Source organism: Ambystoma mexicanum, chromosome 11 (genome assembly GCF_040938575.1).
Source record: "Ambystoma mexicanum isolate Mex_15411 chromosome 11, UKY_AmexF1_1, whole genome shotgun sequence".
Classification (NCBI taxonomy): domain Eukaryota; kingdom Metazoa; phylum Chordata; class Amphibia; order Caudata; family Ambystomatidae; genus Ambystoma; species Ambystoma mexicanum.
Window position 1 is genome coordinate 1,408,210,289 of NC_090934.1, and position 17,275 is coordinate 1,408,227,563.

Sequence of the window (17,275 nt, forward strand, 5' to 3'; positions counted from 1 at the left end):
ACAGTTGACAAAACATCAATAATGGAGGCCATCTAGAAGATGGAAAATGGATGAGAGTGCATTGGAAATAGATCCAGTGTCCACCCCCGCCTGAGGTCCACCTTGTCCCTTTGTTTAAGCCTCCTGTCATAGATATGACAGTATCAAATACCTCCAAGGAAGTAGATACAGTTATGGAAGGCTTGAACCAAATGGCCAACACAAAATTGAACAAGCAAAACACCTTTGCCATATTTAAGCCTGGCTGCCCGATGGAGGTGGAACGTCCAGGTCACAAAATAAAGAGCATGGTCCTACAAGAAAAAAATGTAAAAATTTGAACCAGGCTACGAAACAGACATTGAATTGCTCTAGAGCATTTCTATGTAATATCCAAGTGCTGATTCAGAAAGACTTGTCTCGTTACATCAAAAGACCACGTATGGAATTAGCACTATCTAAAGAAGTTGAACCTTGGGATGAAAATGAGCTAAGTCAGTTGGACCAACGTCCTCTCCCAAAGCCAGGAGAAAACTCCCTCCAGTCAAGCGCCTGTCTAAGTGATCTCATAGAGATCATGGATGATGGGGAGGACGATAGATGGGACAACTTGAGCGACTCTGACTGGAGGGAAATTGAGAAGAAAGAAGCCATGATAACACGGAAATCTACAACTAAGAGAGATCTAGCTGAGATTTTGAATAGGTCACCCTCACAGCAACCATCAAAGTGTACCTTTCAAACCCTTGATGCCAAAAGGTTGGCAGCCGACTTGAAGTTACGGTCTGATGTGGGGCTACTTTCGCGGCTCACACCAGCAGGCAGTTTTCAAAGGCCTGAGGTCAATCAACCGGCAATAAATCCAAAGGTTGGGCCGTTCTCTGCCTCCGCAAAAGCCCATGACGATGGATCGCAGCCTATCTGTACGAATGATCGACAAGGGAGGGAACTTGTGCAAGAAATCTCCCCAAATTGTCAGCAAAGAAATGATGGGGTGCCCAAAGTCCTTTTAGAAAGAATTCTAATAGATCGTAAAGCTCCACTTCTCAACAGAGGGAATGTTATGAAGCACCTCCAGTGCATCCCAGGAATGAGATGTATATCTTCAAATGATCTAAGAGTGGTTGACTTCGTTTTAGAAGACTGAGGAGATCGGGTAATTCTTCATCTAGAATCCCACTTAATTAAGGATGCCCTTCTGGAGCATGGCAAAAAGTTGCGACCGTTAGGCTACGATATTCGCAATTACAATAAGGACTGGCAGCCACGTAACCAGAGTCAAAAAAGAGCTACTGCATCCGCTCTGAATGCCCCTAACAAGATGACTAAGCAACAAAAAGTTGGGGCCTCGCCACTATCATCAAATGGATTTAAGCTGAGCGAAAGGAGGCCCTTGGGGAAATTTACTATTAAGAACGGCAGGTTGAAAAACTTAGAGAGCTCTACTCAAGATCGCTCGGACCGGATTCAAGCTGACCCATTGGATTGGAGTTAGCGAGCTGGGGCGCTTGCACAGCCAACCGTAAAATAGACTGATGGGAAGCGACCTGAATATACCATGAGGGTCGGATCTTGGAACACTAGGGGTTTTAAGATTTTGTTCACGGAAGAAGTGAAAATGTTAGGTGACTATGATGTGCTCTGTCTACAGAAAACCTGGCTCTGAGACAAACCTGCATGTGATGGATAAAACGTTTTCTTAAACCCTGCTTTGAAAGGTCCTGTGGGTTGAGCCTTCTCTGGCCTTCTTACCCTAATTAAAGTAGACCAGGGTTTTGTTATACGTAACCATCTGTTCCCTAACCCCTATGTTCAAATCCTGCCTATAGATAGGCAACATGTAATGGGGGAATCGAATATTTTTTTGCTAAATGTATACCCGGGTGTCAACAAATTGCAAGGAGGATAATTTGTTGAACTCATCATGGCAAGGGTGCATGAGGCTCTTACAGAGTGGGTCAACCCAGAAATAGTAATCTGTGGGGATTTTAATTTCCGTTTGCTATTAAAAGAGGGGTTGCCATTGTCGATGGCTGAGCTTGAGAGGGGTTGCTAGTATATTGGCACATAAAGCAAAGTTGCGTGAACTATGGATGCTCAATGGGCACATGAAGGGTGATTGCCCTGGATCCCCCACATGGAGCAGTGGAATACATGCAGCAAGCTTGGATTTTTGCTTTGTGTCGGCTAACCTCTGAGAAAAGGTATCTAGATTTGAGGTGGTGGCTATGCCCTATAGTGACCACTGATTGCTGTCAACTACCTTGCAATGTTCCCCTTGAGACATGAACACAAAAAATGCCAGTGGTGGAGCTAGATTGGGGGAAAAACAGACTGAAGATTCCACCATTGTTATTACCACACTTTCCGTCCCGGTTCCTACATGGTATAGCTAATGATCCGCGGTTGGTGGAGTATGAGTGGATGTTGAGTGATTGTAAACAAATGGATGTTGGAAGAGGAGTGTCCACTAATTCTCCTAAACACGCTTATAATAGCGAGTTGGTGAGAGCCTGTAGGGCCTGTAGAGCAGATTTAAGGAGGTTAAGGCGGATGAACCCTCTGGGCTCACAAGAGCTAATTCGTAAACGCAGACAGGCCTATAAAAACTGGGTCAAAGCATCTAAAGCTATTAGAGATCAGAATGATGCGGAAAAGATGCTATTAGCAGTCTGCGGGAAGAACTCTAGACATATGTGGGAACTCATTAATAATGGTGGAAACTTCAGAAAATCTCACATGATGGGCTACGTGACTGAGGAGAGCTGGTAAGCCACAAGGCAACAATATTTGCTAAGGGGGAAGTTTCGAAGTCTATCGATTCCCCTAGAGTGGTTAAGGGCTGGGCTTTTAAATTTGATGTGCCAGAAATAAGAGCTATGATAATGAAGCTTAGCTCTTCTCGAGCAGCTGGCCCCGATGGCATCTCCAACTTTGCCCTAAAAACGAGTACTGATTCCTGGACTGAGTTGACAGTGGTATTATTCAACCAAATAATGAAGAACAAACAGGTTCCGGGCTCATGGCGAGAGGCTTGGGTGGTCCCGATATCCAAGAAGGTTGATGGGGCTGATCCGAAGAACTACCACCCTTCTTGACTCCCTGGGAAAACGTTTCCCTTCAGTGGTCCTTCGGGACCTGCTAGCCTGGGCAGTGGATTTTGGGATTCTTGACCCGAGACATGCAGGATTCGTAAAGGGTGTGGGGACTTCTCTAAACCTCTTTACTCTAAATCTACTTAAACACAGAGCAATTGGGAATAAATCGTCGATCTATATGGCCTTTCTAGACCTGCATCAGGCCTTTGATGGAGTGAATCGAAATCGCCTGTGGGAAGAATTGAGGAGGTGGGGATGTCCCGCAGATATTTTGGAGGCTATCCAGTCTCCAGGAACATCCATTGAGATCAGGTTGGGAACTGATGGGAAATTATCAAGAAAGATCAGGACGTTCTGTGGGTTGAAGGAGGGCTGTGCCCTGGCACCAATATTATTTAGTCTATACCTGTCTGATTTGGGGAGTTTGCAGGAAAATATCAGAGCATTTCCACCTAAGCTGAATGACTGCAAACTCCCGTGGTTACTATATGCCGATGATATAGTATTTCTTGATCAAACGGCCATAGGCCTGCAGCGCAGGATCCCCGCATTCAATGACTATCTGACTGCCAATGGCATGAAAATGAAAGCAAAAATATCGCAAGTATTGATCATGGCATCGGTTGGTAGTAAAAAGAAGGTGGAGGACAGCTGCCTAGAGATTATAGAAACAACTACCTACCTTGGAATTGTAATAAATAAAAACATAAATGAAAGTGCGCACCTCTGTGTGCTGAGAGACAAACTCAAAAAACATACAAACCAAGGGATAGCCATCCATAGGAGATATGGAGCCTTTTCACTCATACCTGCCATTACTTTTTATAGACAGAAGGTGATTCCTATTCTTACCTATGGAGCAGAGGCGCTCCTTAACCTAGATTGGAAGGTATGGCCGTTGATGGAGGAGTATTTTTGGCAGAGAATACAGTCCCTCCCCATAGCCATTATCCGCCATGAACTACGCTTGCCCTCCATAGGCTCGATAGCTTTATGGAAATCAGTTTCCCTATACCCGAAGTGTGTGGCAACTGAAGGCCCACTTCCCTTTTCTATATTGAGAAGCCGGGGACTGTCAAAGGAGAGAACTCTGAGTATGTGGTTTGACAGCATGAGTAAGATGCGGCGTCAACAGGAAGTGGACACTGAATTGCTGATGGGAAATCCACAGAAAGTCAAGATAATGCTAGAGAAGGCAGATTGGATTCAGACCAGTGAGGCTAGAGTCATCGACCCTGGGACCTATAGATGGTGGAAGGAGAAAAGGGGTTTAAATGATCCCCCTATACCTTCAGAAATTCCCTTCAGCCTTCTTTAGAGACCTCCTTTTAAGATGCTGACTTAACATCAAGCCCACTCGGGAGGTACAGTGGAAAAGACATCAGATTGGGGCGGAGGATGTCTTTTGTGGATATTGGCCAAACAAAGAGCAGGTGGAATCATTGTTTCATGTGGTGATTGAATGTCAAGTACTTGCTGAACTTCGATCTTTGTACTTGGTGGAACACATGTGTTCTCGATTGATGGTCACTTCCTGTGGGGAGCCCTTGAGGAGCGGGTAAAGATGGTATGATGTTGCACGCAGTGCGGTGTGGATTTTGCTGAAGCCCCTCCTATGCTGGAAACTATCGTTCGCCCCGCCCAGAAGTGAAGAATGATGTAACTGATTGTAAAGCCCTGAAGAAGGTGGCCTTCAGTGAGTGACCGTCAGCTGTAAATCAGCTCCTCTGTGATTGGTGCTTGAGTCATTGCTTCATCAGGGACGGGTAGTATAGCTCAGTGGCAACACGCTCATGATGCAGAGCAACACAGGTTTGAATCCCGGGTCTGTGCTTAGAAACCTCTTCGGTATTAAGTGCGTTATAAAAAACAATTATAATTAAAAGCAACCAGAAGCAGCTCCATTCCATCTGAATTCAACCCGGTCCCCGTAGACCTTATGTGGCCACGCACTACAAACCTTTACATCCCTGGGTAGATTGACCATGAAAAGTACCATCAGCCTCCCAGCTTTATTTATTTAATTATAATGTATTTAAAACGCCTCATGCTGCACTGAATGACGGAAGCATCAGTGCTGTGTCAATGGCGAATTAGTGAGTCAAAACGTGGAATCGTGCATGTGGCAGACTAAACAGAGAGAGAGAGAAATCCTTCTAAATGCATGGCACTCAACAGTGGGGGAGGCTTTAAAGACATTCATGGGCAGACTGCCCTTAAAATAGAAGTATACCATTGGTGCATGAATGAATCAGAAGGGAATTTGCCCATAGGTAAATCTGCATCCCTGAAAGGCCTGTATGGCTGGTCAGGGTAAACAGGCTCTCCTTTTGCATACTGATTAGTTTTGGCTAATAGGTGGTGCTTAAGCGCCACCTATAAACCAAAACGATTGCATTGCAGTACAGGTAGGAGGGAGATTGTAATTGGTTATTTATAACACACTGAATACCCAGAGGTCTCTGTCGTATTGCTTTGAAGGCGATTGTGTTGCCCCTTAGCTATCCTCCTGAGACATTGATGCATTGATGCAGGGGTACACAGCTAAAGAGTGTTGGCCATCCCCACCACTGCCTTCTCCTCCCCCACCAGAACACATCTTTCTAGGATCTCTTCGAGCTAGCTATTTCAAGCAGTAATATCAAGCTTTGGCCTGCCAGCGTTATCTCTAAGCAGTCTGCATTGGCTTAATTGGAGATCTAAGCGGCTACTGGTGCAATACCCATTTCTTAGCCAAGGTGGCCTTCAGCAACTTGATTTATACCTCTTCCATGAACTAACATCCTGCAAAAACAAGCACTGACAAAGCCAACAATTGTACCTTGAGATATTAGATAGGCATTTTCCAGTTACTATCAAGTAAACCCTACATTTCCTAACTGTTGTAATGTTAGCCATTTAGTGCCATTGTATCAGTGCCTCGCCAATTCCGATCCCATACCTATACAAAAGGCCATACTGTTGGCTTTGCCATTGCTTGTTTTGCATTGGTGCTGGCTTGTTGTAAAACTGCCAGCCTTCCCTTTGGCAATTTCACTGCTAAAAAAAAGACTGATATGACCTCAAGGTCATATCGATATTAATGACACTCCTCCATACTTGCTATTTAGGCAATTCCTCTGCTGCAAAAAGAAACAGTATGATGAGCTGCCGCAGTTAATTCACACCAAAACCCAGACGCTTACCGGTAAGCTGCTACTTCCAGGCTCAGCCCTGTCTTGGCCTGCATGAGTTCATGGTAGTCCTTCAATCGGTCTGAGATGGTCAGGGCAAGGGACTGCTTCTCGTCCTCCAGAGATTCAATGATGATCTGAAAGGAAACAATGCCTTTTAGATGTGGTGGGTGAATTGTCGGTCTCTTGTGTTGCAACCTCGGGACGACTATCACACCGAAAGCATTGCACCTACGGAAACTATTATACTTGACCTTACATGTACCCCCCCTAACATCTCTCCCATCCCCTCTTCTTCTGCTGTTTCTTTATCCTGATCTATCAATGTAACGAGCACCCAGATACCCAAGGTTTCAGCGCAATGTAACAAATGCACAAATAAATAATAAATAAATGTGACAAAATGTGTTCAAAAGGAGAAAGTCAAAACACCTTGAACAATCTAATGCCATACTCTTCGATCAAAATCGCTCAAGAAATCGATTAAAGTTGCATAACCTACTCAATTACCATCGGATCCTTTAATTACTGGATTAACACTAAATAAAATCTTCCTGGTGGTCGAGCCGCTTGGTGGCATATATTTTAGCAAAACATTTTTTTCAAAAATGCTGCAAAAAGGGACATCTTGCAACTAGATAGAAGATGGTCCCTTTCTCAGTCCAGTGGAAAGAGGAGGATGTGCTTGAGATTCTGAAATTTCCAAGTTAGGTCGAAGAGCAATGTATTTAAAAAGGACACAACAATGCAACTTAAAGATATTACCATGCCACTTGAATTCAAGAAATAGTGGAATCAAGTCTTGACATGAAAAATATCCAATCTTATCCCATACGTCATGTCATGGCCTTTCAATTAGGCCAGCATAATCCTTTCTACCTCCTAAAGTAAAATTCCCTGTAAAATTCTAATATAAACAGTTGATTTACCTTAAATCATTAAGGAATAGATCCCTGTAATCCATCTCTTCCCTAATATTTGCGTTCGACCTGTATTTTGAAGCTCATATAATACAAGAAATCTGCACACTTTCTTTGACTTACTCTTTGGAGAGACTGAAGTTTGGCCTCGTGGATACAGGTTCCAAACCTGGCATCTCTACTCAGCCCTTTGTGCTTCCAAGGTCCATAAAATGATCGCCATTGAGTGGGTGACAGTAAACATGCATTATCTGACTACAGTGCTAGAAGCCCAGCAGGATGGAACTCATGCTCTACAAATGCTCCTGTTATGCTGTCTACCAGCAGAGATGACCAATATGGATCATCCATAGTTTCAGCTTTCCCCACCTATCATAGCTATGGATTACCCCTAAAATGCGCTGGGGGAACGAAAGCAACTACGTCTAAAAATGTTTTTTCCAATACCGGATTCTGAAATGCATTCCCTAGTATCATCGCCATAGCTCTATGTTTGATAATGCAAGCTCACATATTCTCTTGCTGTTCATTGTTCGTACATTTTCTTTACATTCACTTTGTTTCTTCTGCATCTTACCTTGCACTGCTTTATGTTGTATAAATGACAAGTTATGCAGTGTACTTTTACGAGAGGAAAAGTCTATGGCTGGGTGAAGTAGGCTCATTCTAGAATGAGCTGTGAAGTAAATCCATTCTGGAATGCTTAGCTGCTTACCTTGTTTTTCCTTGAGCTTTGACAGTTAAGCCCTGGTTGTTGGGTGTGTTGGGGGTCTTTGTCAGTCGTCTTGATATGACACAATAAAGCGCTTAATAAACACAACTGGCTTGTTTTCTTTCACTACAATGGCGACGAGGATGGGATGGAGGTTCTTGTGTGGAGCGCCCTGCTTCCCTGGATGCTCCTACGACGACAAGACCCCCAACAGCGGCAGGTTATGAGAGGATGACTTTCGTTTCCAGCACCACACCGAAGAAGGTGACCGACGTACGGGCAGCGGTCGCGCTGATTCGATGGTGTGCCTAGTTGGTCCAGGCTTTCCATGAGGGATCGCATTGGAGACATTGGAGACACTGTTCTTATCGGTCCCAACGTGGTGTCGCTTGAGCAAGGGAGCGTGGTGTCTTTCGTGCCAGCCTGTGACGGGAGCACCTGGAGGCACTGAGGATCCACTTGTGGGAGTGCTCCACTGTCTGTGGATCGGAGCATTTCCTCTCTTCATTTTAGCTGTACGATTGGTGTGGCGCGTGACGCGGTGCGCGCCTGTCACGAGGCAAGGTCACGTGCACCTAAGCCAGGCAAACACAGCAGAAGCGGCAGTAACTCTGCACCGTGCGTGTGTGGACACAGCGCGTGACGTGGTGCCCGCCTGTAAGTCACGTTCGCTCAAATCAAGCAAGCACTGCGGAAGTAGCAGTGATCCCGCGTTGTGCGTGCGGACACTGCTGCTCATCAACTATTCCCCATCGTGAGTGAAAGCAGGTGAGCAATATAAGCCGCCCAGGGCCCAATCGGGAAGGCGGTCGTCGGATGCTGTTTTCTGCAGATGAGCTGGTATACGGGTGAAGGAATTTTCAAACCCAACTTCACTGTGTACTGCACACTGTTATAGATTTGGGTGGATTTTGATAGAACACTCAGGAAGTGGTAAATCCTTTTGTTTGTTGTTCTTCTGGAAAGCACTGCAGTAGTGACTGTGCGCAAGGGAGGAGGTATTTGACATTTATTGACACGTACTGCATCTACTTTTTGGAGTTGATCTCATCTTTTTGGGAGTGGAGCTCTAATTATGGCACTTTCTGGAGTTCCTGGTCCACAAGTATTTATGCCCACCCCAGGTCCACCCAGGATAAAGTGGGCTCCCTGGAAAAAGGGTTTCCTACACTATGTCAAAGCCACCTGTGGGAACGGGATGTCTGTGGAAAGTAAAGTGGCTATGTTGAGGCATTTCCTTGGTTATGAGGGTCAGAGGATATACAACACTCTCCCAGACATTGCTGAACTAGACTTGGAAGGGGGATCGAACGATTTTGATGAAGCCTTGGCTAACTTAGACAAACATTTTGAATCTAAAACAAGTACTGTGCTGTAACAGTACAATTTCGGTATGAGGTGCCAACATGAGGGAGAATCTGTTGGGGATTATATTACAGCTTTAAGGCATTTATCCCTAAATTGTAAATTTGGTGGTGGACTAGATGAACATATAAGGGATCAGTTTATGCTCCACTGTTCAAATGATAAAATTTGTGAAGAGATTTGGTTGAAAGATGATCCCAATTTAGAGGAGGTTATAAGTATTGCAAAAAGGATTGAGCACACATTACAGTGTGTAGCCAAATTGTCAGTTAAGGGGAGTAAGCCATCTCAAATCACAGAGGTCTTAAGGTTGGGTGACAAAAAAGGGCCCAATCCAAAAGAAAAGAAGAAACAGAAAGTCAGGCCTAGTAAACGTTATGAGACTAATCAAAGCAAAGGTGGGGGTGTTGAACAAGGAAATAGACGAATGCAGAAGGATAGCACGCAAGTTAATATACAAAAGGATGATAGGTTGTGCTTTCGATGTGGTAGTGCACGTCACCTATCCACATCTCCTATATGTCCGGGTAGGCGTGTGAATTGTAGCATTTGTAAGAAATGGGGTCATTTCGAAAACTGTTGTAAGAACTATCGGATTGGTAGTGGAAAAGGGACCCTTCTGATTGAAGCGTATGATGGTGTGTCGTCGGAGGAAGGCGATGTGTCAGAGAATTAAATTGTTACTGTGCACATGGTACGTTGCACTGGGTCTGATGAATGCGAAGACCCTTCTCCCTGGATAGAAGTGAATGGACTTCAAGTGAAAATACTAGCAGACTCATGTTCGAAGATCACATTGATGTCTAAAGTGGTATTTGAGAATGTGATAGGTGGTTCTATGAAACATTTGTTTCCCTCTGGCAAGGTCCCTGGTGGGTATAATGGAGACAAAATAGATATTTTGGGATGCTTTAATGCAGAGTTCACATTTAAAGGAAGAGTGACATATGGAAAAATATGTTACCAGAAAAGGGGAAACGTTGCTTGGATGGAGGGAGCAGAGGGAGTTATGCATTAAGTTAGATCCCAATAGTGAGGAACAAGTACTCAATGTGGCCAATATACCGGGGTCACATAGAAACACCTCCAAAGGTCGTTAGATGGTTGTGAAATACCCAGAGGTCTTTATCAAAACTGTAGGATGTCTTAAAGGGATGGTTCACAAAATTGTTGTAAAAGAGGGAAGTAAACCAGTTGCGCTAAACTCAGACCTTTACCTTTGTCAATGTGGAAGTCTGTGCGGGAGGAGCTAATGAAGCTTGAAAAAGAAGGTATTATTGAGCCTGCCAAGGCGGTGGAGTGGATTTCTCCAGTGGTGGTGGTGAAGAAAGGTAATGGGGATTTGAGAGTATGTATTGACTTAAGAGAACTCAATCGGTGTGTTGTGGCTGATCGCCACCCGCTTCCAAACATGGGAGAATTGTTGAGTAGAATTAGGAATGCAAAATTCTTTGCAAAACTAGATATGGCAAGCGCTTACCATCAGATCAGTTTGGACGTTGAATCTTGCAAACTAACTGCATTTATTACATATGAGGGAATATATCAATGTTGGTGCATGCCTTTTGGACTAATATCGGCATCATCTGTGTTTCAAAAAGTTATGGATAAGTTATTAGGGGATGTCAGTGGAGTATGGTGTTTCCAAGACGATGTCCTGATATGTGGAAGGGATGAGAGAGAATTGAAAGAAAGGCTTGATGTAGTTCTGGGGATTTTCAAGGCTAGAGGTATAACGTTGCATAGAGAAAAGTGTTTTTATGACTCAGGTTGTGGAATATGTGGGTCATGAGATATCAGAGCAAGCGCTCAAGCCAAAAAGGTATTTGGTGGATACCATTTTGAAAACTCAACCTCCAAAGAATAAAGCAGAATTAAGATCATTTCTGGGCACTATTGAATTTTATCATCGGTTTGTTGAGAACTACGCTGATTGTGTGACTGGTTTAAGGGCGTTGTTAAGAAAGGGTATTGCTTTTGACTGAAACAAGGTAAGCAGCTAAGCATTCCAGAATGGATTTACTTCAAAGCTCATTCTAGAATGAGCCTACTTCACCCAGCCATAGTCTTTTCCTCTCCATTAAAAGTAAACTGCTATAGTGGAAGGTATTATACAAAAGCAAGAATGGATTCGGGTGTTGGAATCTGACGAAATGTGGACACACATCATACCATTTGTGAAAGTGGAATGGCCTGAGAAAAGATTACTGTCTGGTGAGGAAAGATCACTATGGGAAGTGAGGATTGAACTTTCAGTGAACGAGGGGTTATTGTATCGATGGGACAAATTGGTTGTTCCCGGATATTTGAGGGAAAGGTTGATAAGATCTGCTCACCAAGGACATATTGGGGTGTGTAAGACCAAAGAAGGGATAAAAGCAGATTATTGGTGGCCAGGGATCGACCCTGAAATTGAGAGGGTGGTTGGTGCATGTAAAGATTGTGTCAAATCAGGAAATAATTTGTTGGCGGTGTCCCAGCCGATGGGAAAGTCAAAAGGTACCTGAGGGAGTGTGGCAGGATTTAGCGATGGATGTTTTGGGGCCGGTTGATATGGGTGCGGGTCGAGGAAGGTTTATCCTTGCCCTGGTTGACACTTTCTCGAGGTGGACTGAGTTCAAGATCATGCGGGAAGTGACATGTCACCGTATCATAGAATTTCTGGAAAGTGTGTTTGAGAGGGAAGGCCTGCCCACGAGTATTCTCACGGATAATGGTCCGCAATTTACAGGGAATTTGTTCCAAGAATATCTTGATAAGTGTGGGATTGGGCACAGAAGAAATCCCCTATATAATCCCCAAGGAAATAGTATGGTCGAAAGAGTTAATCGATATATCATGGAAGCTATCCGAGGAGCGAATGCATGTGGTCTAGACAGGAGATTGGCTGTGAGGGAACGATTATATGCATTGCGGATGGCTCCAGGTCTTGAAACAGGAGTAAGCCCCTTTGAACTTATGAGAGGCCGAAGGGCGAATACTTTGGTGTCGCCAGCTTGGCTGGGCAGAGCAAGAGAAACGGATGTGGCTGTGGATGTTGTGAGAAGAAGGATGGATTCTCGCAAGGACAAATGGGTGAAAAGAGTTAATGAAAAGCATTCAAGAAAAAAACTGTAGTTGAAGTCGGAGATTGGGTTTCGATAAGGAGAGCTGCTGTCTCAAGGAAAGGAGAGCCTCTTTATACCGACCCTGTTAGAGTTGTACGAGTCTACAGAAATGCTGTGGGGTTGGAAAGTGGTCAGATCTGGAATATGTCTAGAGTAGCAAAGTTAAAGAGATAGACCCACGTGTTATCTGTGTGAATAGTTATATGTTTTGTTCTGTTTTATTTTGGAATAAAGAATTTCTTTTATTATTTAATAGGGGAGGGAGGTGTGTTGTATAAATGACAAGTTATGCAGTGTACTTTTACGAGAGGAAACGACTATGGCTGGGTGAAGTAGGCTCATTCTAGAATGAGCTGTGAAGTAAATCCATTCTGGATTTACTTCTCACTTTCCACTTCTTGTTTTCCACCCCATCTATTATTTATTTAGATACATTTTAAAGAAAAACACCACAGCTTATCCCCATATGTACCACCCAACCTGTTCCCCCTTTATACTTCAACCAAGTGCCCTTTGGTCCTTTTATATTTGTTACAGACATTTTTATTAAGGAGGCACTCCAATTGCTTCTCTCTGCCCCACTGCCAACCTGTTTACCGTTTCTTGCAGTTTTTCTTCTAACCTTAATATGCTTTAATATGTTTCTTCTTTCCTTGTAGCCTAATGATTCAGACTTCAACATTTTCCTTTGTTTTATTTCCAACATTTTATTTTTCAATCTTTAATTTTTGAAATAGTTTCTTGCAGTTTTTTATTTCCAACATTTTATTTTTCAATCTTGAATTTTTGAACTAGTTTCTTGCAGTTTTTCTTCTAACCTCAAATGTGCTTTCATATGTTTCTTCTTTCCTTTTAACTTAATGATTCAGACTTCAACATTTTCCTTTGTTTTATTACCAACATTTTATTTTTCAATCTTGAATTTTGAAACTATTGATCAAACACATGAAATATACTACATATGGCAAATCTGAAAAAGGTTTAGTGTTGGTTAGAGGCATTTGAGAAATTAGGGAGACCCTTTGATCTATAAATTGAACATTTAATAGCAACGAAAGACGGTATGAGCATCTATGTCCAGTTATTGATTTGCTTCGTGCCTCTGCCCATCACACAAGATATCCGGCTGGGCTCACGCATAGATACTGCTTACGCTCCTCCTGCATGGCTGACATATGACAAGAAAATTAAAACGGGATTTTCAATGTTGAATGTTTCTTTTTCCTTCTATTGTTTGGATTTATATCATTAGGATACAAAAAAAAATGAACATAATTGTTTTTAGCTATTAATAAAAAAATAGCTAAGTGCATTTCTCATCAGTCACTAATAACTCCTTGGGTGTCCTCTATTTTGAAAACATCTAGCTACGTGCGCCACCACAACTCCAACGTTCTTTTCAGAGTTGCGGTTGCGTTTATCACTCACAAATTCTCTAAAGGGAATGCTTCATTTCAATGGGGAGGGAGGATAAGTGGTCCCATTTAAGACAGTATTTGCAGTATCTTGTTTATGAAACAATATACTAATCAGTTTGCATACTCAATAGACTAGGCAATTCCTCTGCTGCAAAAAGAAGTTTATAGATTGTCATCGAAGGGCTTGGGTTCAAACCCCCAGCATGGGACAATAACAAAAATTGCTTTCTTTATTGTCACAAGCTAGGGATTGCAACTTGAGCCCTGCCTCTGACAAACAAATGTTGCAGCACACTGGGCTCTTTCATTGGTGCACAATTTCTTTTTTTTTAATACAATAGGCTGCTTGGTACATTATGGGCTTTATATGTCAAGCAGTTTATGAATGAAACAAACGAAATCCACCACCTAAGTAAGAGTACAGTGCAACGTGACACTGGCTAGTCACTGGCAGTGCGCGGGTGTGAAACCCGCGCACAGAAAGTTTTAAAAAAAGCACGCTTTAAATAACCATTTACAATTACAATTATCAATGGAGGAGGATGTGGTGACAACAAACACAGGAGGAGTTGACAACAGATGAGGTTGTGACAACACAGAGGAGGTGGTAACAAGAGAAGAGGGGGTGGTGATAGCAAAGGAGGAGGAGGAAACTGTGATAATAGAAGAGAATTAGGAGCAGGGAAACCTCATATCCAGAAAGAACACAAAGTCATGAGAATACCAGCTTGACCAAAGGCAGACTGAGGCGGCCGGAGGATAAACGAGACCCAAGGAAGGAGGACAGAGGTGGCAAGCTCAGGCAATCCCAAGTCTTGAGGAGGGAAGGGCTCCCAACCCTCAGAAGAGGCAAGGTGCTAGGGAATAGAGCTGGCAACCCCTGGGCCCTCCTCCACTGATGGATATGCTAGAGCTATACTACTAGCTTTTCTAAGAAGATATTTCACGTCTCTGCATTTCTGCCTCTGGGTGGCGCTGTCTGCAGACCCGTGGGAGGTTGCCACCATTCACGATAGATGACCCTGAATCGCTGTTTAATCTTTCCTTGCACAAACCTCTATTCCCAGAAACATGGACTATCCTCCCATAATGCACCTGCAAGACACCCTTAAACTGGAAAACCCGGCAGCCCAATCCAGAAACTCTTTTGGACTCTGAGTTGCATTCAGACTGGTGTCATGGTCACTGGAAAAGCCAGACACATTTCAATGGACTACAACACACAAAATCCCACATCAATTAATGTGCTTTTGTTTTTATACAAAAGCTTCTGGCGCTCCACTCCCAAAGTCCATGTCAGAGATTTCCATTAACCACACCTGTAACTGCTTGTCTGCAGTCCAAAAATACAGTTCCACCATTGATTTCCTCTCTGTTAACAGTGCTTAGGAGATGCCACACTCTCAAGTTCCTCCTTCATGCATTGAACACAAAGCTTGTGCAGCCGGAACCCATTTGAAATCTCTCTCTGCTTTTCTGTCCATTCTGCCTTGTGTCTTGCCTGTGACTAATCCCTCTTTCTGTGGTGATGTGCTCCAATGTCCACAGCTATGCTAGCTCAGTCCCCATCTCTCTGCCTGCTTCTGGTGTATTTTCTCCTTTCTTTTGTGCTGTGAATGCAGCCTTTAACCCCGGTTGTTTCTTGTACTGGTTTCCTTATCATTCCTGCATCTTCCAGCCTCTGTTGCTTGTGCTGTTTTCCTCCAGTCTCCCTCTTTGTCCCCAGCTCTGCTTTCCCTTGCTCTTTCAAGTCTATTTATTCTCACGTTGTACCCCACTTAGATAAGCTTCCTTGCTTCCATTTACACCTTTTCTCTTAGTTCTAGTTTTGTGTTCCACAGCCGCACCTTGCATCATTTTTGTGTTTCCAGTCCAGTTTTCCAACCTGCCTTTGTTACCTAGATTCAGTTACCTTGTACCAGTCCCATGCACACTTACCTTGGACCATTACCTTGTTTCCGTTATCTTGTACCAGTGTCTTGCCTAAGGTACCTTGTACCGGTTGTGTGCAACAGTTTTGTGCGTTCCTATTTTCTTCTTTCTTGCTCAGAATTTGTCTTACATTTGTGTGCGGCTCTAAGTGTCTGGTACGTGTTTTACAGTGTCTGCACCCATGCTCCTGTGTATTCCTTTGTACATGAGATTGGCTCCTTCACCCTAGGAGGCCCTCTCTGCCCTTTCCTTTGTATCCTGGCCTACCTGTAGTCTGTAGAGTATTTCAAGTAACAGTGTGTTACTTTCTGTTCCCACCAAAGGCATCCACTGTATGTTCTGGCTGCACCGACACGGGGTGTTTAAATGCACTCGTTGTTTGTGCCTTAGGGTCCAGGTACAGAAGCCACTTTTGCTCTCCCCTTCCATGGTAGTTCAGGGTGTGGAGACCCTAATAGTAACTAGCACAGGTATTCTGAAGTTCCCTCATATCTGTGGGCACTCTCAAGTCTGACCTGTGTACACCCCAAGTGGGACTCCACATTGATTGTCCATTATACCGTTCCCAGTGCTTCTTGTCCGCCATTGACATCTGCCTTTTCTTCCTGTTCCATTGTTCTAATTTACATTGTCGGTTCTGCCTTCTTGTTTACCCTCCTGCTGTGTCTGCTTGCCTGTCCCTTTGTATCAGCAAAGCGGCCCCCAAACTGACCGAAGGCGCCCTGTGCACCTGGCACAATGATTTAAGTCACCAATAAACATTTGGTACGTCTGTACAAAGAACAGTTTCTTATCGGCAATCCTATGTTGGTTAAACGTAAGATACCCAAAATTGATTGGATCCATACTCTGGATGCTGCAGCATCATACAAACTGAAGGCCCACCTGCCCCCAGAACCGAGGAAACTTAATACTGTGTGTGATTATTTAAAACAGTTTCCAAGTCAAAAACTACAAGATCAATTCCTCCGTATACAGCTCAATTTACTTTGGCCAAATAAAATTCAATTTATTCGGAAACAATCAAGAGTCTAACAATTGTCGGTCTGGCAATGGTCCATCGAAAGTAGAAACAATAGTTACCTCTTGCCTGGCGTAGCGGAGAGCCGAATTAAACACTTTCGACATGCCACACAATCGGCATGACAAGATTCTTAGAAAGTTTATTTACTACTTGAAAGATTGATGCACCTCTTAGAGAACGATGGATAACTTCTTCTTTAGTTTTAATGATTGTAACTTTGCTAAAAATTGTTTCAAGTAAAGCAAATAAAAAAAAAAGCACAGTAAAAAGGGTTAGAAAACCACCAAGAGACTCTTGTGGGCTTGGGAAAAGCAGCAAAACCTGCAATGCCAATGTTTGTTTGTTTATTTATTTCTAATGTGCACCAGACCCGAAGGTATCAGGGCGCAGCAGCAAGACAATGTAAAGCTAATGGGAGGTAAGTCGTTATCATGCCAAGTGTATGCATTTTGCTGTTTTTTTATTGGTTTTATGGTCTGTTGTGATACCTGGGTGTACATTTCGTCTTTGCACAAGTTATTTTTACTTCAAGATTCCAGTCTTTTGT

The 17,275-nt window shown here is 43.4% G+C and overlaps 1 protein-coding gene across 1 annotated transcript in view; it reads right to left on the reverse strand.

Annotated features, from left to right (window-relative positions):
* SYNM (synemin) overlaps positions 1 to 17,275 on the reverse strand; it is a 103,646-nt gene that overhangs the window by 47,928 nt on the left and 38,443 nt on the right. The window contains exon 2 of the mRNA XM_069625052.1: positions 6,263 to 6,387. Coding sequence (XP_069481153.1) covers positions 6,263 to 6,387 — 125 coding nt within the window. The remainder of the gene's footprint in view (positions 1 to 6,262; positions 6,388 to 17,275) is intronic.